This window comes from Tympanuchus pallidicinctus, unplaced genomic scaffold (genome assembly GCF_026119805.1).
Source record: "Tympanuchus pallidicinctus isolate F22 unplaced genomic scaffold, pur_lepc_1.0 scaffold23, whole genome shotgun sequence".
In the NCBI taxonomy this organism is placed as follows: domain Eukaryota; kingdom Metazoa; phylum Chordata; class Aves; order Galliformes; family Phasianidae; genus Tympanuchus; species Tympanuchus pallidicinctus.
In genome coordinates, this window is record NW_026294740.1 from 4,243,250 (window position 1) to 4,265,824 (window position 22,575).

At 58.8% G+C, this 22,575-nt stretch overlaps 2 protein-coding genes and 1 long non-coding RNA gene across 3 annotated transcripts in view; 1 reads left to right on the forward strand and 2 right to left on the reverse strand.

Moving 5' to 3' along the window:
* Nucleotides 1-5,859, reverse strand: part of LOC128083167 (uncharacterized) — a 44,838-nt gene extending 38,979 nt beyond the window's left edge. Inside the window, exon 1 of the long non-coding RNA XR_008207976.1 lies at nucleotides 5,847-5,859. This is a non-coding gene — a long non-coding RNA (uncharacterized LOC128083167). The remainder of the gene's footprint in view (nucleotides 1-5,846) is intronic.
* A 1,994-nt stretch (nucleotides 5,860-7,853) lies between these two features.
* Nucleotides 7,854-16,566, forward strand: RHBDF2 (rhomboid 5 homolog 2). The gene is made up of 18 exons (XM_052688126.1): nucleotides 7,854-7,977; nucleotides 9,117-9,262; nucleotides 9,351-9,475; nucleotides 9,814-10,006; nucleotides 10,076-10,288; nucleotides 10,846-10,974; nucleotides 11,351-11,484; nucleotides 11,690-11,896; nucleotides 11,994-12,105; nucleotides 12,313-12,387; nucleotides 12,701-12,862; nucleotides 12,947-13,047; nucleotides 13,466-13,529; nucleotides 13,665-13,759; nucleotides 13,988-14,063; nucleotides 14,165-14,265; nucleotides 14,492-14,645; nucleotides 15,128-16,566. Exons 2-18 carry the CDS (start codon nucleotides 9,134-9,136, stop codon nucleotides 15,545-15,547), a joined length of 2,490 nt encoding a protein of 829 aa, XP_052544086.1. The 5' UTR covers nucleotides 7,854-7,977; nucleotides 9,117-9,133; the 3' UTR covers nucleotides 15,548-16,566.
* A 399-nt stretch (nucleotides 16,567-16,965) lies between these two features.
* Nucleotides 16,966-18,326, reverse strand: AANAT (aralkylamine N-acetyltransferase). The gene is made up of 3 exons (XM_052687993.1): nucleotides 18,130-18,326; nucleotides 17,892-18,046; nucleotides 16,966-17,807 (listed from the first exon to the last, which is right to left on the reverse strand). Exons 1-3 carry the CDS (start codon nucleotides 18,284-18,286, stop codon nucleotides 17,502-17,504), a joined length of 618 nt encoding a protein of 205 aa, XP_052543953.1. The 5' UTR covers nucleotides 18,287-18,326; the 3' UTR covers nucleotides 16,966-17,501.
* Between the last annotated feature and the right edge of the window lie 4,249 nt (nucleotides 18,327-22,575).

A 22,575-nucleotide genomic window follows, 5' to 3' on the forward strand; every position in this document is an offset into this window, starting at 1 on the left:
CTTTGAAGACCAAAGTGCAGAAGGGGCTGTGAAGGTGACAACAAGGCAGAGGACAGGTCTTGCTGCTTCCAAAGTCCCCTCTCAGCCGCAGGGAGATGTCGGTGCCTGGCACCTTGGCACAGGTCCCTGCTCTCCTCCCTCCTGCCCCAGCTTGCAGCCCATCCCAGGGAGGTTAGTGCCAGGACACCCCCACCTCACCTCTCCTCACTGTCACCCCATTGTCACAGGCACCTGGATCTGCCTTGCTCCACCCACCTCCAACCACAGCTTCCAAGCAGCTGGGTGGAACCCAAAGGTTTTTCCACCCTCATTTCTACCAGGAACAGATTTGCTGGCTGATCTCACCCACGTGAGGGTGCCAAGGGGAGGGCTGGCTTGGAGCCTTGCTTCTGTAGGATGCGACACATGAGAAGCTCTCAGAAAAGGGCAGGGACTCAGCGCTGGGAGGAGGCTGCTGGGGGTGCAGCTCAGCACTGAGCTGCAGGGACAGAGTTGCAAGGTGTGAAACTAAGTTTATGTTACGGCAAAACCCATTCCCATACAGAAGCCTCGGCAGTGCAGGCATGCCAAAAGCAGACTGCAGATGTCTCAGCACCACAAAGCTTATCAATATGAGAGGGATGAATCTCAGCTTGGAGCTGGTTTCCCAGTGTAAAGGACCACAGAAGCAGGAGATGTTTCCCCATGGAATTCACAGCCATCCCTTTCTGGCCAAGACACCCTGTGCAGCGCATATGATTGGCTCTGCAGCTCCACACAGCTCCAACCTCAAGAATGTGTCACCCCAAATCCAGCCCAGCCAGCAGGATGTGCCCAGACCTGCAGTGTGTCTGCCCAGCTCCCAGCAGTAGGGCTGGGGATACCCAGGGGAGGACTGGGGGGTCTCGGAGGGACAGGAAGCAGGCAGCCCCAGTGTGGCAGCTGTGGTAGGGAAGGTGTTCAGCTTCACAGTTGGTTGTGAGCAGTGGGTGCCCTCTGTCTGCACAGCAGCCATGCCTGGGAATGCCCTGTGTTGAATTTGGCTTTGAATTGCACCACACAGCACAAGGCTCTGGTGCTCCCTGGAGTGGCTTTCAGTGCTTAAAACCCAAACCTTCCACAGTGGGCTTACAGTGCTTGGTTCCACTGTCGCAGGGACTCAGAACTTGTGAGCACCAGCAGCAACTGGGGAGGGGGGAAGGGAGGGCTCCGCGAGTAGCCAGCAGGGAGCACTCACGTACAGCACTGGGAGCAGCCACATGCAGCACCAGGAGCATCCATGGATGGCACTGGGAGCACTCATGCGGCATTGGGAGCACCCATATATGGCACGGGGAAGACCCATGTATGGTACAGGGAGCACCCGAGTATAGCACTGGGCGCACACATACGTGGCAGTGGGAGCACTCGTGTATGGCACCGGGAGCACCAATAAATGTCACTAGGAGCACCCATACATGGCACTGGAAGCACCCATACATGGCACTGGGGGCACCCACGTGATGGTACGAGGAGCACCCTGCTACGACAGCAGCACCCAATGAATGTCACTGGCAGCACCCACACACGGCACCGGGAGCACCCACGTGCAGCACCAGGCGGGGCGCTCTAGGGGGCGGGCCCTAAGCGGGGCCCCGCCCCCTCCCAGACCACGCCCACGAAACCCCCCGCCCCCCCGCTGAAGCCCCGCCCCCACGCAGGCCCCGCCCCGTCCCGCCTGGCCCAGGTGGAGGCGGCGGTGCCGGTAGCGGCGGTGGGAGCGGGGCGTGGATGCGGCGAGGTGAGCGCGTCGTGTTCCCGGGCCGGGCGGAGGGCTGCTGCGTTCGCCGCTTTGCTTTACTCTGTCCCCCTTTCCTCGCTTTGTCTCCGGCCGCTTTTTTTCCCCCCGCTCCGCGTGGCCGAACGATCCCGAAGCGTTCCCGTCGGAGGGTCCCGCAGTTCCCCGGAGCGCCGCGTGCCGGGTTCGGTGCTGCGGGGCACCCGGCGCTGTTACCGCGATCCGGGTTCAGCCGCACCCGGAGACCTCAGAGGGCGCTTTGTGGCCTCCGGTCCCGGCGGGAGGAGGAAGTCCCGGCCCCGCGGCGTCACCGTCCCGCTCGGGCACCGCCGGGGATTCCCGCTGAGCTCCGGGGGGCGGGGAATTCGGGGTTCTCGGGGTCTTCTGGAACGCTCTGTGGGACCCCCGGCCACGTGTGCTGTGCGATCCTATGGGGACGCTTTGCTCCTCCGAGCCGCAAATGCTCTGCGGCCCTTTGGGTTCCTTTGTCGCAAGTGCTTTGGGGTCCTTTGGGTCCCTTTGCCATTGGCACTTTGGGAATCCTTTTGGCACGGATGCTTTGGGATGCTTTACAACCCTTGGCCACAAATATTTTGGGGTCTTTTGACTGGGGACCCCTTGACTGGGGACCCCTTGACTGGGGACCCCTTGACTGGGGACCCCTTGACTGGGGACCCCTTGACTGGGGACCCCTTGACTGGGGATCCTTTTGGCCACGAATGCTTAGAGGTCCATTGGGACCTTTCTGCTTTGTTGTTTTTGGGGTCCCTTTGCCACAAATGCTCTGGGACCCTCAGCGCTGCTGCTTTGCTCCTGCAGAGCAGAGGTGGCTGCAGTGGGAGCTGCACCCAGGGGTGCTGGAGCTGTGGGGTGGATGAGGGTTAAAACCATAGCATGGGTTGAGGGGTGATGGCAAAATAGCTGTGTTGTGTTGAGCACAGGGCTGTGAGGGCATGGCTTTCAGGCACACATGCAAGCAGGGAGCTGGGGAACGATGGTTGTGTGTGCTGTAGGGCCAGGTCCTAAATCCCATGGGGGTATGGGGCTGAAGCTCCTGGGGATGGGCTGGAGGAGGGGGGGAATTCACGTTGAATTGGGTCGCATTGTTTGGCTGCAGCACGTGGCTGTCCTCTGTCTGAGGGCTGCTGGTTGGTTTTGTTGGTTTTTTTTTACCTTTGATGTCACTCCTGTTTAACTTGGTGTAAACTCAAGGAAGCCTCGCTTGCATCCTTCCCTTGGGAAACAACCCTGGAGGCGTTCGGCTCCAAATCCATTCTGAGGGCTGAAGGAGGAGGTGGGGAGCAGTGAGCGGACCTCACTTTGCTCAGCAGAAACCCTCAGAACTTCTCTTATGCAAACAGAGCTGGAGCCAACCCCACCTGGATGTCCCTGCAGCCCCTTCTTCCTTTGTGTTCTCTGGGGGGGGGGGCTTTGTGCTGCAGGGGGTTTGCACAATGTGAGTAAATTATTGAAGGCTGAGACCACATTACTTCTCTTAAATCCGTACAGCCCACGTCACTTTTTGCTTTGGAAAAGCTTTTGTCCAGTGGTTGTTGGGCTTGGGGATGTCAGCAAAGTGGTGTTGAAAGCCAGGCTTTAGGGTCATTGGGAATCTTTTGGTGTTTGGGGTCACAATCTTTTCCCCAGCCTTTGAGTAGGGCTGAGAGCTGTGCTTTTTCTTGCAAGCATCATGCAAAGCCTTGCCGTTCTCACTCTAGCTCCTTCCAGTACCTAAAGGGAGACTATAAACAGGAGAGGAGCCAACTCTTTGAAAGGTAAATAATGGCAGGACAAAGGGAAATGGTTTGAAGTTGAAGGAGGGAAGGTTTAGGTTGGATGTCAGGAGGAAGTTCTTCATTATGAGAGTGGTGAGGTGCTGGAATGCTGCCCTGAGAGGCTGTGGATGCCCCGTCCATCCCTGGAGGTGTTCAAGGCCAGGTTGGATGGGCCCTGGGCAGCCTGGGCTGGTGTTAAATGTGGAGGTTGGTGGCCCTGCATGCAGCAGGGGAGGTTGGAGATTCCTGATCCTTGAGGTCCCTTCCAACCCAAGCCATTCTATGATTCTATTTCTCACATAATTGCACTGCAGCAGGGCCGTGGGCTCAGCCTTTGTGTGGGGGGTCCCAACACCTCCCCTGCTGCCTGCCCACACCTCGCTGCCCTCACTTTGCTCTGAAATTTCCATGTCTGTGAGCGGGCAGCTCATTTTAAGACGTTGCCTCATGTTTCCCCACCTGCAAAATGCCACATCCGTGGGGCAGGCGTGGGTGCAAAGCCACATGCTGAGCATGGGGCTGCATTGATGTGTGCATGGGGAGAACGGGCTGAGCGAGGCTCAGCTCCATCCGTGACCCCATCACGGGGGCTGCCTTGTGTACCAAGGGACAGCAGGTTGGCTGGGAGCTGTGGGTTTCCCCATAGATGGTGCCATCACATCCCCAGTGCTGAGCAGCTCGGGGCAGGGCTGTGTCCACGCATTCATGCTGCCCAGCTCCAAGGTGCCGCCGTGCGTCATGCAGCAGCTTGTGCTGGGGATTTGGCTGGGTTATCCCTGTAATTCGCTGGCTGTGGGAATGCTGGAGCTGGGGGGAGGGCTGGGAGTGAGCGTGCTGCAGGTGGGGGCCCTGTGGGTGCAGCCTGTGCGCCAGCAAGGAGCTGGGAGATGGGAATGAATGGCAAAGCATCCCTGGGGAGGGATGGGTAAGTGAATACTGGGACCACACCAGCTTGAGGAGGAGGAAGGCAACGGCTCTTGGCACCCGAGAGGCTGCAGAGTGTGCTCCTGGCACGCTGCTATGATGTGCAGGAGGGGTGCTGGGCCTGGGAAGGGCTTGGCAGCTCACAGCAGGGAGTGGGGCTGGGATGGGGGCACAGCATCGTGTGGTGTTGCTGTGTTTGGGTGCTGTGTGCTCTCTGCTCATGCTGCGTTGGATGGGATGTGTGGGACAGGGTGGACTGCTCCCAGCTGGGCTTTCCTGTGGAGAATGCAGGTCTTGCACTGGGGAGGAGTGGGATAAACCTTCTTGGATGGAATTTGGGACAGATGATGAGGCTGCAGAACCGGCTGATGCTTTGGAGGAGGGGTGGGTGTGCGTGCAGTGGTGGGACAGTGACACAAGCCTGGGGGTGGCTGTGTGCAGATAAGCATTCTGCTCCAGGAGATACAAGCCTGGGGCCAAGCAGCTCTCCTCACTGTTTGGCCGTGGTGAGGGCTGCACTGAATGCCCACAGTTATCTCATGATTGGGTGGGTGGAATTTCTGCACAGGACCGAGCATCACCTCCTGCTGTCGCATCCCATGGTGATGCTCTGAGCTCAGGAGAAATCCCCAGCAAACACAGGGACCCCAGCAGGACGTTTCTCCCGGGAGCAGAGTGCTGAGGGAGTTTGCAGATCCTGGCCGCGTGCTCTTTCCAAGAGCAGCTCTCAAAGCAGCAGCATTTTGCAGATGTGGAGGAATGAGCGTCTGCCCTTTGCCCTCCCACACAAAGAATTTTGCATCTGGGGAAGTGAGAGCGAGCTGGGGGAAAGCCCTGATATTCCCTGCTCTGCAGAGCCATACCCTGCACAGGGGGACCCAGAGCCCAACCAGGAATTGAGGAAGCTCTGAAGAATTGTGCTTGAGCCGGGTTAATGAAGCCCAGCAGCTTGGGAAATCTGTGCTGCACGTGGTGTTGGGGTGCGTGTATGGCGAGGACGTGGAGCTGCAGATGGGATCACAAAGAGCAGAGCCTTTTTGCAATGGGTTGGGGGGTGTTTGGGTATCAACTCCTTGGGTAGAGGGGAACGTGCTGGGAATGAATGTGCCTTGGGAAGTGGGCTGGGAAGATCCCCATCCAGCTACTGTGGGCGAGTCCTTCCCTTTCCGTGCAGATAGTGGCTCAGGAAACCCGGAGAAACACAGCTCCTGGGAGCACTGCTGTGGGGAGGAGGTGGTCCTGAGGGGGGATCTGTGCTCTTGTAGGGTTGTGCCATGGGGAGGTGCCCCAACGCACAGCCATGCTGCCCATCTGCCCTCGCCTCCTCACCCAATGCCCGAGCTGCGTGCAGATGGGAGGGGGGAGGAGGAAAGCTGGCTCAGCGTTATCACAGCCACCAGCACGCTCCGTGGGTTGGTGCCTCTATCTCGGCCGCGTGGTTTTGCTTCCTTCCAGGGTGTGCCGAGTGCCTGAAACTCATCCGGGATGAACAAACCACGCGGCAGTTGCCCAACGTCCTGCTTGCTGTGGGAATAGGCAGAAGGAAAGTGAGGAGAGTTTCCCAATTGCGCACCCAGGGAACTTGTCAGGCTCCTGCTCTGCTGCTCTCGGTAAGGTTTTAGCTTTGGGTTTTAGGTTTGGACTTGGGGAGTCCATGGAGGTGCTGGGCAGATTGAAGAGGTTTGCTTGGCAAGGCGAAGGCAGCTCTTTATCTCAGTGCAACCGAGGCTCCAGTGCTGATGGGCAGCTTCAGTGTGCTCCTGAATCATTGATGGCATGCTGGTGTTGTGGTGCTCTGTTAATGGAACGGCTCTTTGCAGGGCTGCCTCAGAGGGGTGTCAGCAGTGTCTTGTATGGGGGCTCTGGGGGTTGGTGCGTGGTACTGCTGCCAGTCCCTTTGCTCTGGTTCCTTGCTCACAGCATCCTGGCATCGCCCTGTGCTGATGCCATGTGTGAGCTGCGTCACTTTTTCCACCACTTTCCTCTCTGGGTGTGTTTCCTTGGGTCAGCATCTCTCGTGGCTCAGCCCAGAGCCCCAGCCCTCGCTGGGTGAAGGCAAAATTCTCCTGCCTGGCCCCCATGGGGACACATGGGTGACCCTGAGGTGAGCAAGACTGGGCCCCACAGCGCTGACAAACCCCTCTGTGCCGTGCTTTGGAGGGTGAAGGGCTGTGCTGGCTGTGGCTGCAGCTCCTTGCAGCTTGTTTCGGGCTCAGGCTGCCTGTTCTCACGCTGAGCACACTGAGTGAGAGCTGTGCCAGCACTTGAAGGGCTGCATGCCAGTGCCAAGAGTGTAGGGGAACGGATAAATGCATTCCCAGCCCCATCCCAGAGGCTTTTTGCTGGCGTGGGGTGAAACTTCCCACACCTCGTGGGATGGATGCTGCCCAGCCCTGTGCCTGGATAACCCAGGGGACTTAGCTGGCAGGGGCTGCTCCCCTCTTCCTGCTCTCTGGATGCCAAGCATTGCTTTAATTCAAGGAGCCGTGAAAAGTGCTCTGGCCACATGATCAGGCCTGCAGGTGCTGGATGGGGTACAGCTGCCCAACTGCTGCTCCCACGCTGCGTGGGAGGCACTCAGTGGTTGGGTGCATTGCAAATGTGCTTCCCCGGAGAGCATTAAGGTTCTCACCTGGAGCTGTGTGGGAGTCTGATGGAGCAATTAGTGATGGGATCAGGGGCACAAACAGCACCGCTCCTTTCGCATCGCCAAACAGCAGCATTGGTTCCAGGTTCTCCTCTGTTTCCCCTGTGTGCTGCTTGCTGTGCTGAGTGCATCTGTGGTAGGGGCAGCATGAGGGATGCTGGTGGTCATAGCAGCACCCACAGCTGCGTGTCCCTGTGCCCAGCATATCCCTGCCCCCATCTCCTCAGGCTCCCCGGAGCCAGCCCTGCCTGCAGCTGGCACCTCTGCCTCATTGCTGGCTACCCTGGGAGGAAAACAAACAGCATCTGCAGTTCCCCAGTGAGATGGAAAGTTTCACTTGCTGGGGCCGGACCGCCTGGCTGGCGCCTTCCCAGCTCAGCAGTCATCAAATACCTCTGCACAGCACTTGTGTTTCTTTGCTGCTCTTTTTCTCACTCTGTTGAGAGCTTTGGGTGAAAAAATTCCCCTTCAGCCCTGTGTTGTCTCTGCCAAGGTGCCAGGTGCAGTGGCTTTCCCTCACTCTGTGCCAGTGACCGCAGCATGATCCCCCATGTCCTGTGGCTGCCCAGAGCCATGCAGCGGTGTGGCTTTGTGGCTTTGTCCCAGCATCCTGCCCTGATGTTTTTGGATGGCGCTGCCCTTACCCCAGTGCTTCTGCTTCCTTTCACAGCCCTGTCCCCAAAGCTTCTCCCAGGAAGGTTTCTGCAGGCTGGACCTGATCTCTCACTCCTGCTTTTCTCTTGCAGCACCAGTCCCACCAGGCAGAGCAAGAGAACCTCAGCCATGCCCTGGGACTCCCATGCGTGAAGGACAGAGGAGAAGGGAGAAGGAGTCCATTGAGACGCACTGCATGGGATCCCTGCCACGCTTATGAGGTAGGAGCATCCCAGATAGGCTGAGATGGGGGCTTCAAACATCTGATTCTAATCACATTTGTGGCAGTGGTGCCTCTCTTCTTCCCATCCAGATTCTCTCCATCAGTTACCCTCTGCAGCCTCATCGAGACTGGTGGAGAGTGGGATAACTGGGGAAAGGGAGCCCTCTAAGCCCTCTGCCCTTTTCTATGGGACAGCAGTGCTGGGTTTAAGCCCTGCATGTTTGGGCTGCAGCATGGGGCTGTGCTGGGTAGTGGCTGCCCTCTAGTGCCAGCGTCCTCAAGGAGCTCATCCCATGGGACACCGAGCTCCTAAGGCCAGTGGTGGGGAGGAGCAGCCCAAAGGGATCAGAGCAGGGTGCAGGTGTACTCCAGGGTGCCTTGCCATTGATCCTGCTGTCTCATGGCTGCCCCTCAGCAGGACTCTGGCATCTGTTGGACACACCAAGCAGGACGGGGGAATGCCTGTCAGCAGCGAGCCCTGGGCAGGTGCCCTTGGTGCACGTGGATGGTGAGAGGCCAAGGGGCTGAGCATCCATCCCAGCAGGAGCCCACAGTCCCTAATAGGATTTAGGACTGCTCCCTTGTGCTCAGATGGGATTACTTTTCCCTGTTGACTCGTGAGGCTCTGCCTGGTGTTGCAGAGCTGCAGGGGGACTCTCAGGAAGGGGTTGCCCAAAGATTTTGCTCCTGGCTGTTAAGCCCCCACTCTGTGCGCTGGGCAGATTTTGGTGTGCTCTGCCTTGTCCTGCTGGCCAAGAGCCCAACATGGGCATGAGGGGAACACTTTGCATGCCCAGTGCCGTGGGTATTGTGCTGATGCTATGGCCAGGAGGTGTTGGGGACGCAGCCTTGGGGCTTTCCTCTTGTCTGGGATGCCTCAGTGCTGCCCTGCGGGGTCTCCCAGGTAGCTGTAAGCCATCAGAAGAGAGCGATGCACATCCCTCCCAGTGAGGGGGGGGAAGTGCTTGCAGCATTTCCCTTCCCTCTGGGGTTCCCCTCAGGCAGAGCCCCATTAACATTAATGCTCCTGCTGCCATTTCCACACCGATGCACTTATCCTGCAGAGAACAGGAGGAAGGGATGCAGCAATAGGGCTGTGGCTGCCTTCCCCCACTCACTCCCTGCTCCCCCCCGCAGCCTGCCACCCACTCAAGATGGCATCCAGCAACAAGAATGGGAGCAGCCGCTCCAGCAGCAGCCGCCTGCAGAGCAAGAAGCCCCCCAACCTCTCCATCGTGATCCCCCCGCCCCGGGAGGCGGAGGAGGACGGCACCCACAAGGAGGTGAGCTCTGGGAGGCACTTCTCCGTCCCACGTGGGGTTTGGTTATCGTTGTCCTCTGTGCTCCATAACCCTGTGCTCTGCCTCCCAGCCCTCCAAGGTGCCCATCTATCGGAAGAGCAAGAGCCTGCAGGAGCCGCGCTCAAAGGGATGTGAGAACTCGGAGCGGCGGCCGGGCTTCCGCCGACAGACATCTCTGTCCCAGAGCATCCGCAAGTGAGGACGTGGGGGGTGTCCATGGCAGGGATGTGGGCACCAGCCCAAGGGAAAGCCTCGATGGGTGCCACGTGGCTCAGCTGTTGGATGAGCACGTGGTAGAATTGGCTGTGAAAATGTCTTGGTGCTGTAGGAGCAAATGCCTCGAGTTGTGTGCATCCTGATACAGGATGTCTCAGCTAGGCTTAGTGGAGCAGCAACCCGTCTGCCCCGACCCACAGATCTGTCAGCACCGTGCTGAGCCACCGAGCTCCAATCCCCAGCTGGAGGGAGGGCAGGGTGGGACGGTGACAGCGGGGGGCTGAGCGGCTGCTGGAGTGCATCCATCACACACCCAGGGGCACGGCAGAATGGTTCGGCGTCAGCGGCGACTGGGAGGGGAAGCGGCAGCACTGGCAGCGCCGCAGCTTGCAGCACTGCAGCATGAGGTACGGCAAACTGAAGGCTGCCTATCGCGACATGGAGCTGCCCAGCCAGGAGGTGCCCTCCTTCCAAGGCACCGAGTCACCCAAACCGGCCAAGATGCCCAAGGTACAGCTTGGAGCACGGGGACAGCCCGCCGGCCCTTCCCCATCGCCAACACACCTCTCCCTCTTCCAGATCGTGGACCCTCTGGCCAGGGGCCGTCCCTTCCGCCACCCCGATGACACCGACCGTCCCCATACGCCCCACCACGTCCTGCCCCCCCACACCCCTGGTGTCACGTCGCTGGCATCCCTGGGCAGTGCCCGCTCTGCTTACAGCCGCCTGCCGCGCCGCAAGAGGCTCTCCGTGGCGCACATGAGCTTCAGGGCGGCCGCCGCGCTGCTCCGTGTGAGTGCTGGGGAAAGGGATTGTCCTCTTGGTTCACTTCTCAGCCCTCTGTTGTCTTCGTTTCTTGGCTTTTTGCTTTGCACAAAGACGGTTGTTGCACTCTGCTGCGTGTTGGGAGGGGGAGGTGGTGGGTTTTAACCTTAAAAAGAGAAGTTCTGGTGGAAAGTGGATCAGAAAGTGGAACTGTCTCACACGCCGTCCCTCGAAAATAGCAGCCTTTGTGTCAAGCCAGCAACCTTTTGCTGCAGGGGAAGTTTCTCTGGCACTTTCTGTCACCTGGGGAGTCCCCTGCAAGCCTTGGAGATGGGTCTCCAGGAGATTTAGGGGCAGAGACCTAAAATGAGATTTAGAATTGTGCCACCTGTCACAGCCATGGCCCAGCACTGATGGCTCTCCGGAGCAACAGGCAGCTGCGTGACCTCAGCACGGGGCCGTGGTTGGCATTTAATGTTTGCCACCACTTGCTGGGCTTTGGAGGTGGCTATGACAAAGCCCCCCTACTTTCTGCAGCGCTGAGGCTTTGTGTTCCTTACCCTCATTTGCTTCCCCTGCCATAGGGCCGCTCTGTCTTGGAGCCTCTGACTGAGAAGCAGAGGAGCACCAAGAGGAGCTTCATGTACCCCAGCTTCATGGATGAGGACGTGGTGGATACCGCTGACACGCTGGACTCCTCCTTCTTCAGTAAGGCAAGCACTGTTCCACCCCTACTGCTGGAGCTGGGGGGTCCCAGTGCCCCACGTGGGGCTGAGCAGCGTTCTGACTGGGACAGTGGCTCACTGGGCAGCCCTGTTTGTCCCACCTCCTTTGCTCTTAGCATGGTCCAGGGTTGGTCTCTTACCCAAATGGGGTTTGGGCTGTATTTGGAGCTGCGTGTGCCAAGGGCCCCTGGTGTCTGTGCTTTATCCCCACCCCAAGAGCAAGGGCATCAGTGGGTTTTGTGTCCAGCACTGCAGGGACTCAGTGATAATCGTTGGCGATGGGATCGTGGGCGCTTCACATGGGCTGTGGTGTGTGGTCATTGGGATCACGTTGTGGTCCCCCTCCCTTCCGTGCTCCTTCCAGATGGACACGCACGACGAGACCTATTCCATGCCAGATGACGTCTTCGAGTCACCACCACTCTCAGCCACGTATTTACGCATGCACTCGGTGGGGGAGGATGTCAGGGCATCCCCAGAGGTGGAGCAGACCGCACTGTGAGTGCCAACCCCGAGCCCCCTGCCCTGACCTCCCCCCAGCCAATACCATGTCCACCCGTCCCTGCTGTAGGGCGCTGGGCACATCCAGCATGCTGCTACAAGGACGAAGCCAAGAAATTTCCCCAGCTCCCGTTCCGGGGTCTCGGGATGAGCAGGGCAGCCCCCGGGCTGTTACCTCGCTGATGGGTTTCTCTCCCTGCAGACGTGAGGGTGCCCGTCTCGCTGCTGCCTCAGCTGGCCCGGCCCCCCAGAGGGGCAGACGCATCGCTTCCAAAGTGAAGCATTTTGCCTTCGACCGCAAGAAACGCTACTATGGACTGGGGGTGGTGGGGCAGTGTCTGAACAGGACGTACCGCCGCAGCCTCAGCAGCATCGTGCAGTCGCAGCTGGAGATCACCGACAGCCACCGGTGAGCGCACGGCTTGCAGCCCGCCCGGGTCAGCCCCGCTCCTTGGGGCTCCCCAGGTGCAATTTGGGGCCGTGACCCTGTTCCCTTTGCTCCCCAGGCCGTATTTCACCTACTGGATCACCTTTGTCCACATCATCATCACCTTGCTGGTCATTGGCACCTACGGCATCGCTCCCATTGGCTTCACCCAGCACGTGACGACAGAGTTAGTAAGTTTAAGAGCTCCCAGCCAGGCCTGTCCCCTCCTGGGTGCCTGACTCCTGAATGTTGTCCTCAAGTACATAGTGGGGGTAATCCTGTTGGGGTGAGGGATGCAGCCCCAGAAGGGTCAAAGGACTCAGCCCCTGCAGGTGGTTGGAGGGAACGTGGCACTATGGGGCCCCAGCTGGCTGTGTGACCCTGGTCTCATTCTGCAGGTGCTGAGGAACAAAGGTGTGTATGAAAGTGTCAAGTACATCCAGCAGGAGAACTTCTGGATCGGGCCCAGCTCGGTAAGTGATTTGCCAGCCTGAGGTGGGGCTCAAGGGGTGCTCCCTTCTCCTCTCCCCTAGCTACAGGGCAGTAATCCTAGTCCTAACCTGCTGTCCTGCTCTTTGGTTCCCTCTATGAGCTCCTCCTGCCTGCTCCCAGGGCTCCGCAGCATTCCCCAGAACCAAAGCATCACAGTGGGTGCTTGGGAGAGAGCCTGTCCCCTGCCCGCCGTCCATCCATTTGGGTGGATCTCACCAGTGGGGCAGCAGTTGGGAAGGGAGGTGGAGATGGCACGCGACCTGGAGCGTCCCTCAGAGCACTCCCTCCTTTCAGATCGACCTGATCCATCTGGGAGCCAAGTTCTCACCCTGCATCCGGAAGGACCGCCAGGTGGAGCGGCTCATCCAGCGCGAACGGGACCGGGAGCGGAACTCTGGCTGCTGCGTGCAGAATGACAAATCGGGCTGCATCCAAACACTGCCGCAGGACTGCTCGGTGCGGGCACGGCTGGGGCACGGGATGCACGTGGAGCAGAGCAGTTCCTGCATGCCCACGCTCTGAGCATCTCCATCCCTGCAGGAAACGCTGGCGACGTTCATCAAGTGGCCCAACAACAACACGCCGACCATGGGCTCCGGTGAGAAGCGCACGTCGGGGGCTGTGTGTCACCAGGACCCCAGGTGGGTTGTGTGGGGTTTGCAGCTTGAAGGCCTGGAGTCGGTTTGGCCGAGGGGTTGGTGGCTCTTCCGTGCCATGGGGTGGTGATGAGGAAGAGAGAATTGGTGGGGAAGTGGAGGTGAAGTCTGTTCTAAGTGTGATGGGTGGGCCAGAAAGCCACCTGAAGAGCATTGCTGTCCTGAGCTTGGCCCTGCCTGCCCCGATCCCTGGGCTGAGATAAGCAGGGACACGTGACATCTTAAGGGGACACTCAATGAAGTTACATGTAGGATATTGAGCATGCAAGGATCTCCCTGAGTCTGGGAACCTTAAAGGGGTGGCTGCAGGTCCCCTGTCTTGTGCCTGGCCTCAGACTGGTGGCAGGGTTGTGCTTGGGGAGAGGAGATTCTCAGTGACCCCCGCATCCTCTCCTGTCACCAGGACGTGTGAAGAGCCGGCCTCAAATCCCCCCCATGTGTGGCCAGATGACATCACCAGGTGGCCGGTAAGAGCTCTTAGTGAGGTGCCCACCATCCACACCAACTTAGCCTCTGTGGGAAGTGGACAGCCTCAAGCACAGTGTGGGGCTGTAGTGGGCTCTTAGCAGCCCTCCTGCTGCAGCTCCTTTCCCTTCTCATAGATCTGCACCTACGAGACCAAAACCAACCACACGGGCCTCCCTCACATGGACTGCCAGATCAAGGGCAGGCCGTGCTGCATCGGCACCAAGGGCAGGTGAGATACAGCCAGCGGGCACCGAGCCTGGGGCAGGTTGGGCAGTGTTCTGTGTGCTCTTCTGGTGCTCCTCAGCACCCCCCCATCGGTGTCCTGAGTTGTGCCAGGGATAGAGGGAGGCCCTGGGGTTGAGGGTGGGAAACGCAGTGACAGGACCCTGCACTGAGGGTGCTTGGAGCAGGGGGTGCACCCTGCCCCAGGTGAGCCCACTGCCTGCCTTCTGCCCAGCTGTGAGATCACAACACGGGAGTACTGCGAGTTCATGCACGGCTACTTCCACGAGGAGGCAACTCTCTGCTCACAGGTGAGGGGCTTGGGGTGAGCTGCCTGGCTGGGCATCACTGTGCTGGCACCGGCAGGATGGGCTGCCACCCCATCACCTCCCACCCACGTCTGCCTTGCCAGGTGCATTGCCTGGATGAAGTCTGTGGCCTCCTGCCCTTCCTCAACCCGGAGGTCCCCGACCAGATCTACCGCCTGTGGCTGTCCCTGTTCCTGCATGCAGGGTGAGTAGCAGGCTGTGGGCACTGGGGGTGGCTTGGGATGGCAGCATCCTTTGGGACAGCCTGCCTGTGGTCCCTAATGGGTTGGGAGGGGAGATGGGGGAGCACTCCCAAGCTATAGCAATGCATGCCATCAGTGGGGGACGGCTTTGTGAGCTGTCTCGTGGGTGGGAGCGCTGGGTAGGGGCTGTGGTAGGGCAGGAGTCTAACATTGATCCTCCACCTCCAGCATCATCCACTGCCTGGTGTCAGTGACCTTCCAGATGACGGTGCTGCGGGATCTGGAGAAGCTGGCAGGCTGGCTCCGCATCTCCATCATCTTCATCCTTAGTGGCATCACAGGCAATCTGGCCAGTGCCATCTTCCTACCGTACCGGGCAGAGGTGAGGGCAGCTTGTGGAGCTGGGGGGATCTCCCCATAACTCTGCTCCCCCCCCAAGATGATCTCTGGGCTGGGCACTTAGCAAATGTGCTTGTGTGCATAGAGCATCACCACCCTGAGCTTCATGGGGAGGGGGCTGCAGAGCCCAGCACAGAGGTCTCACCCCTTAGCAGGTTGTGCCATGTGTGGGGAAGGGGTCTCTGCCCCATGTGCGGGGCTCACGTGGGCTGGGTGCCCCACGTGTTGGTGTGTGCGGGCTGGCAGATGGCTAATCTGCTGGCAGCAGAGCTGGCAGGCTTTAGAGGGGATCACGTCGAGTGCCTTAATCCCCCTGCTGTGTGGGGTGGTGTGGGAGGTACCCGACGCCTGGCTCTGCCAAAACAGCACCGGCGCTCCCACGGCAAATGTGTCCTGTGAGGGGAGAGACCCTGGGGACGTGGGGAACCCGGATGGGGGATGTAAGTGGGGTCTGACCTCTTGCAGGTGGGCCCTGCTGGGTCTCAGTTCGGTTTGCTGGCTTGCCTTTTCGTGGAGCTCTTCCAGAGCTGGCAAGCGCTGGAGAAGCCGTGGAAAGCCTTGCTCAACCTCTCCGGCATCGTCCTCTTCCTCTTCATCTGCGGCCTCCTGCCCTGGATCGACAACATTGCCCACCTCTTCGGCTTCCTCAGCGGCCTGCTGCTCTCCTTTGCCTTCCTGCCCTACATCACCTTTGGCACGATGGACAAGTACCGCAAGCGGGCCATGATCATCGTGTCCCTGCTGGTCTTCCTGGGCCTCTTCACCTCGCTGTTCATCTGGCTGTATGTCTACCCCATCAACTGGCGCTGGATCGAGTACCTCACCTGCCTGCCCTTCACCAGCAAGTTCTGCGAGAAGTACGAGCTGGAGCAGGTCCTGCACTGACCCACGGAGGGGCTGCGGAGCTGGGACCGGCCTGCTCGGGGCCTCCAGGCCTTCCTAACCCCAGGACAGCTTGTGGGGTGAGGCAGCAGCCGGGCCCAGCAGTGCCAATCCTACTGTGAACACAACCCCCCTTTTTGCAGGGGCGCTTTTGTACCTATGGCTCTTGGTCGTGTCCATCACCTCGGGGCTTACAGGGGCTCAGTGGCCACGCTCTGGTTCATCCCTTTCTCCAACCTGTCCCAGTGGGATGGGGTCCTCCAGCACTTCTCAGCCTTTGGGATTTTTTAATTTTGGGAGGCTGGAGGTGTTTTCCTGAATGGGCTGTGGGGGGACCCTGGTGGTTTCCACAGTGGAGGACTCTGGAGGTTTGGTTTTTTTTTCCTCTTGGTTTGTTTGGTTTTTTTGCAGCTCTGACACACTCAGAGCTAAGGATTGAAGATATTTTTCAGCCCCCTGTTTGCTCCCCAGGGGCTCAGGAGCAAAGCTGTGCTCCTCATGGTGGGCTCCTCACTGGGTGGGATGGGGGTGCTGCTTTTTCCCCTCATCTCAGTGAGGTTCCCCCTGTAAGTGGAACACTGTGCTGGTATGTAAGAATAGAAGAAAGCACTCCAGTGATTTTGTTCGGCTCCTATTGGATCACCAGGGTGAGGCAGGGCTTGGCTCCTCAGGACCCCCTCCTGCTGCTGCTCTGGACCCACGGTGTCACCTCTTGTCCTTCAGGGTGTAAGCAGGTGACATCCAGTGCTGTGTGTGACAGCGCTGTTCGCAGGAGCAGCACAAGTCCCTCATCAAAACGATCCAGGTGCTGGGGTCTCAGCCCCATGTGTGCCCCCCCTGCTCTGCCGCAGGCCGGCTGCAGCCCCATTCCTTGCTCCTCCGGTGCTGCTCCAGCCAAAGATTGGCACCTCACCTCAGTTGTCTTTTTTTTTTTTTGATACTTCTTTTTTTTTTAAAAAAAAAAAAAAAAGCTGTGGAATTTTTTTGGACCCTGAATAAATTTCTACCTGTATTTAACGAGATCCACGAGGCCTCGATTCCCTCTGTGCTTTTGGTGGGGGGTTTGGCAGCAGTCAGTAGGGCTGCCTCTGCTCTGCAGGGGGATGCTCTCCCTACTTCCCCTCTAAAAACCCCTCCTGGGGCAGGGCATAATGACATACAGGGCCTCCGTTCCCTGCCCAAGGGCAGCATCACCCCATCAGATACCCTGGGACACATCGGCCCCACTTTGCTTAAAGCTGAAAAACCCCAAAAAGCAGTGGATGGGTCTGGGCTGTCTGGCTGGACCCATCTGTGCATGGAGCTGGGGGCAAAGATAGGCAGGCACGTAGAAAACAACCACTGCATCTTTATTTGCTGCTTCACAATAGACCAAGGCATTTGCAGAGGGCTCTTTGTGGGCAGGTGATGTCTGCATGCAGGACTGGCCCTGCAGGGAGGATCCTGGCTGTGTGATTTGGGGTAGCCGTGGGTGGGGGGCACCCTGGGAGTCTCACGCTGTAAAGGTGTCTTTGGGTGTGAGGGGTGGCTGCAAGGGCTGCTCAGAGCAGGGCTTGGCCTCATGCCTGGTGTTGGGCTGTGCTGGGGAAGGGGACCCTGGACAAGGGGCTCAAGGCTTACAGGCTCTGCAGAGGCTCTTTCCATCCCTAGCGGATCCTTTGGTTGCACAGCCTTCCTGGGCTCCCCTTCACAGCCCCAACTATAGAAGGGGGGAGGGGGGGGGGGTGCAGGCTCGGTGCTTGCAGGCTGAATTATTCCCCAGCGCTAGGAGAGTGAGGCACAGGGCTGAGCTGGGGCCACGCTCATCCCTTGGCCAAAAGGCAGATGTGTGGGCAGGGAGCTGTGGCTGGGGCCAGCAGGGAAAGATGTGCAGCCGAGGTGAGGGTGGAGAGGGCTCACAATATTCGCTCCCTGCCCTCTTCCTCCCCCCGGCTGGTGCGTAACTGGGCTGCAGGGCTCAGCAGCCGCTGTTCCTGCGCATGAAGGCATGGCCCCGCACCTCGTGCTGCATCTCAGTGAAGGCCAACGTGCCCACCGTCACCTGGCAGGGACCCAGAGCTTTGAAACCGCACTTCTCATAGAAGGGCACGAGGAAATGTTCGCACATGAGCACGGCGCGCCGGGCGCAGGGCAGGCAGCGCAGGTACTGCAGGTATCGCCACATCAGGATGGAACCCTTGCCCTGCTGGCGGAAGGTTCGGTGCACGGCCAGCACGTGGATGTGCACCGCCGTGCCCCGCGGCTCGTGCAGGGTCAGCGCCGCCTGCAGGGAGAGAACGGGGCCGTTAGCGGGGCCGTGCAGGGCAACCCGAGGCTGTGCTCCGCGTACCCTGGGCCCGGCTCTTACCTGGCTGAGCCGGTCCTGGTCCCACAGGGAGCCGATGATGAAGGCCACCAGGCGCCCTTCCTCGAACCAGCCGAGGGAAAGCTCCGGGCACAGCGTCAGGAAATGGCGGATCTCATCCAGGTGCAGCGGGCAGTCACCGGAGACGGAGATGAAGGCTGGAAGGGGACGGCGCTGAGCTCCCAGCTCCGGCTCCGGGATGAGGCGGGATGGGGGGGGGGGGGGGTGGGCAGCCCCTTACCTTCCCTCTCGATCTCAAACACGCTGACGGCATCCTCGGGGCTGAGGCAGCGGAGCTCGCTGGCAGGCAGCGTGTGCCGGCGCTGGCGGCCGGGAGAACGGCGTGGGCCCTGAGGGTGGGTGGGCTTCAGGAACGGCACCGCGCTGAGCACCGGCATCCCGCTCTGCTCCCAGCCGCCTTTATCCGGGGCAGCTCTGTCAGCTCCGGGCCCCAGCGGTGTCACGGCACCTTTAATTTCAGCCAATCTCTTCCTGAGCTCTTAGCTGTCGAAAATACCTGTTGATCACGCATGGGATTAGGCTGCCTGCCATCCTTTAGCTATATATACGTGTGTGGGTATAGATACAGCAAATACCCACCCACGGCAACCCTGCTGTCACCCCTGGGAGTTGGCATAAGTAGCCAACCTCCAGCCCCAGGGGTCTGGACAGTGGGATGGAGCTGGGGCTGGGCGTCTTGTCCCTGTCCAGGGCACAGAGGTGACATCGGTGCTGTGTGTGCACCGGAGATGACCAGCCTGGAGCTGCGTCAGGGGATCAGGTTGGGGATTAGGGAAAGGATCTGCATCAGCGGGTGCTGGGCATGGAGCAGATCCCTGGGGCAGCAAGCATGGCACTGAGCTGCCAGAGCTCAGGGAGTGTTGGGATACTGCTCTCACATGTAGGGTTTGAGTGGTGCTGTGTGGGGCCAGGGCTTCCACTTGACGGTCCTTTTGTGTCCCTTCTACCTCTGGCTGTTCTGTGATTCTGTGTCATGCTTGTGCTGCTGGGGGCTTTGTTCACTTTTCCAGCTTGCTCAGGGGGTAAATCCTATGGCTAAATCATGGCCGTGCTGAGATAGGCCAGCAGGCAGGATGAGCCCATCTGCAGCTGCTCCAGTGCCTGTGGTCACAACCACCCCAAAGGCTGGGAGGTCCAGGGGTGTGCTGTCAGGGTGTCCTTGCTGAACAGATGTGGGATTGGACTCTGTAAATGCTTGTGTAGAAGTTTGCTCAGGAGAGCAGTCCTCTTGTGTTCCCTTGCAGAGAAAAGCAGAGCCCCAGCCTTGCCCAAAAAGCCCTTATGGGTCCCATGGCCCATGGGACTGTCTCTGCTGCTCTGTCCCATCCATCACCACCTACCCTACACATCTCTGCCAGATCCCTCTGCTTGGGTCAGATTCTGTGTCATAAATCCGCCTCATGTTTCATGCCTAATCAAACCAAGTTAATAAACCCAGAGAGAAGTGCAACCCGAGCAGCCCTGGCCTGCGGGCAGGAATAGTGGCAGCAGCTCCCAGCCAAACGGGAGCCACCAGTCAGCCAATATTCAAAGCAATTCACAGCAAAGCCAGCATGGAGCCAGGTCAGTTCTGATTATTGTTTGAGAGGTGCCGGCTTTCCCTGCTAATTATAGGCTTGCCTCCAGCTAATAGGATTTATAGAAACAAAAGCATTACCAGCACAAGCGTTGCACAGGGCAGAGCCAAAGCGAGCTGGGAATTTTCCATCTGGAAAGGCTGAGGGCTGGGTGCTGGAAGTGGTGAGATGGGGTGCTGCTGTGATTCCCTTTCAATGGATTGCTGGGTTAGCAGTGGATGTGCTCTTTGGGCACAAGGGGTGTCAGGGGCAGGGGAAATATTTAGCATCCCTTGTGCCAGTTCTCATTGCCAAGGGGCAAGTGCGAGACAAACCAACACGTGCTGGGAATGAGTGCTTCGTGCTCCCATGGATGGGAAGGGAGCAAAATGAGACTACTGCAGGAATGCTGTGATGTTTGTAGAATTCACAGCTTGCTATCAGCTGCCAGATCTGCTCACCCCCTGATTGTATCAGGGCTCTGCAGCAGGCTTTGGTGGCTCAGACACCCCCTGTGCTTATGGAAACTTCTCAGCACTCCGACACACCAGCGTGAGCAGAAGTGCTGTGGGGTGCAGCCTGCTCTCAGCTCCTTCCCATTGAATCTTTTCCCCTCCGGCACTTCTGGCAGCCCAGGTCACACAGCCAGCGGGCTGGTGGAGTTGTGTTTCTTTTCTGGAAATGAGCTTTTGCTTTTTGCTCAGCTCCTCAGCTCCCTGCACACGCAAAGGTCTTTGGCATGCAGGGAATGTGCACACTGAGATGGCTGCTGGGCGCACAGTGAGGGATAGCTAGAGTTAGGAGGAAACCCCTCTCCTCCCAGCTCCGTCAAACCGTCTCTCCCACTCTAACACAGCCTCCTGCATGTTTCTATAGTTGTTTATAACCCAGGCTATATTAAGGTTCGGGGCACCTTGTGGCTCCTTTCCACATCCCCGTATGTCAGATGTACTATTAGCACACAAAGTACACGTTGTAAAATTGTCCCCTCCTTTTGTGTTTGTGCACTACAGAGCCCAAAGCATCTGCATGGCCCGCAGAGATGCTCTCACCTCCAAAATCCAAGGCAAGTCAAGCTCAGTGTCCCAGCTCCCTCCCTTCTGAGGCAACTCCCCATAGCCCAGAACAACACGGCGACCCACAGGCCACCAGATATCCCCAAGGCCATGAGGACCACCAGGTCCCAGAAACGCTGGGCTTACCGGCTGTGGGATGGGGATGGGGACCTGGTGCTGCTCCTCTCCAGCCTGATCCTGCGGCTCCTCACAGCCGTGGGACAGCAGGGATGGGGCTGCAGCCACACGCAGAGCCTCGCTTATATATTTGTTATTTATGGAGCACGTGATGAAGTTCTAAGGGGTTTATAACCATGATGAAAGACGAGGTGAGAGGCTTTAAGATGACGAGCAGGCAAAGGATCCCATCAGGCAGCTGAGGCTGATTTCTTTACCCTGGCGTGACTGCCTGCGGGGGGATAAAGCTGATTTAGCTGATTGCTGTGTACTTGGGGTGAGCTGGCAGGGAGAGCAGGGCTTGGACAGGGAAAGACGTAATGCATCCTTCTGTGTGCACCCCCAGCTGCTCCTGGGGCTGTTACACGAGGAGCAGGATAAGAGAAGGCAGCTGTATTTGTCCCTGTTAGTGTAACCAAACGGGGATTATCCCAAGCGTGAGCTCCTGGAAAGGGAACAACTGGGCTCCATCAGAAGAGGGGTGGCCAGCAGGAACAGAGAGGTGATTGTTTCTCTCTACTCTGCTCTTGTGAGGCCCCATCTGTAGTGCTGTGTCCAGGTCTGGAGCCCCCAGTACAAGAAAGACAGAGAGCTGTTGGACAGGGTCCAGAGGAGAGCCATGAAGATGATCCCTCAAAGACAGGCTGTGGGGTGACCTCATTGCAGCCTTTCGGTACCTAAAGGGAGCCTACAAACAGGAGGGGAATCAACTCTTTGAAAGGGTAGATAACAGCAGGACAAGGGGAAATGGTTTGAAGTCGAGGGAAGGAAGATTTAGGGAGAAGTTCATTACAGAGAGAGTGGTGAGGTGCTGGAACAGGCTGCCAAGGGAGATTGTGGATGCCCTGTCCATTGCTGAGTTTTCGAGGCCAAGTTGGATGGGGCCCTGGGCAGCTTGGTCTGGTATTAGATGGGGAGGTTGGTGGCCCTGCATGTGGCAGGGGGTTGGAGATTCATGATCCTTGAGGTCCCTTCCAGCCTGGGCCGTTCTGTGATTCTGTGTCAGCAAAAGTAATCATTAAAAAAAACTTTCTGCTGTTCAGAAATGGCATTTCAGAGCAACTGAAGGCAGCACCATGGCAAGAGAGAGCAGCCTGCTCAGTCTCTGTCTGCTCCTCCAGCTGCGAAGGGCCAACACCAGAGGCTCGCCGTGCAGCAGCACTCAGCATCTTCAGAGCAGCGCTGTGGGGATGGGCTTTGCAGAGAGGACGCGAGCGCAGCCCGGCGGCTCCTCGCTCCGTTTGCTCCCGGCTGTCCCGGTGCTCCGCGGTCACGCTGCTGGGGGTAGCTGCAGCGTTGTCTTTTGAAGGCACTGCTGCCAGTCCCGTTTTACACCTTCCTCTGGCTTCGCCGCAAGGATCCGTGCACCCTAGCAGGGCACCCATCCATCCGTCCCTCCCTGCCGGCCCGCACACACCCTGCGGCACCGAGCAGCGGCCGCGCGGTGGCAGCAGCGCCCCACGCACCGGAACCGGGCCCAAAAGAAACGGGGTCTGAGGGGTTCGGTGGGTCCGGAGCAGAGCTTGTAATGGCTCTGAAGAGGGACAGTTCCATCTGCGCACCGGTTCGTGCCTATTGCCCGTATCTGTATTTCATTAGCAGTGTTGCAACGTGCATCGGAGGGATGATGAGAAGCATCGCTGCCGTAGCCGTGCTTGGAAACATGTCCGTGGAGCTGTGAGAAGGACGCAGCGCTGTGCTGTACACAACATCCAAGCGCTGCTCCTCCAGTCTCCTCCAGGAGCTCTGGACTGAGAAGCTGCAGCCCATTGGTTGAGCTGGGGCTCGAGCTCCTCGCTGGGAAGGATGAAAAGAGGGAAAACGCTGCTCCTGGGTTTTTATTATTTTTTTCTGCCTCATAACCGATCTGCCCCAGGA

Bases quoted from the DNA above. Each gene is read 5' to 3' on its own strand.
- RHBDF2 (XM_052688126.1), top strand. From the start codon at position 9,134: ATGGCATCCAGCAACAAGAATGGGAGCAGCCGCTCCAGCAGCAGCCGC. The intron at 9,263-9,350 runs GTGAGCTCTGGG...TCTGCCTCCCAG, and splicing joins AGGACGGCACCCACAAGGAG to CCCTCCAAGGTGCCCATCTA. The intron at 10,289-10,845 runs GTGAGTGCTGGG...CCCCTGCCATAG, and splicing joins CGGCCGCCGCGCTGCTCCGT to GGCCGCTCTGTCTTGGAGCC.
- AANAT (XM_052687993.1), bottom strand. From the start codon at position 18,286: ATGCCGGTGCTCAGCGCGGTGCCGTTCCTGAAGCCCACCCACCCTCAG. The intron at 18,047-18,129 runs GTAAGGGGCTGC...GTCCCCTTCCAG, and splicing joins GTTTGAGATCGAGAGGGAAG to CCTTCATCTCCGTCTCCGGT. The intron at 17,808-17,891 runs GTAAGAGCCGGG...CTCTCCCTGCAG, and splicing joins ACCAGGACCGGCTCAGCCAG to GCGGCGCTGACCCTGCACGA.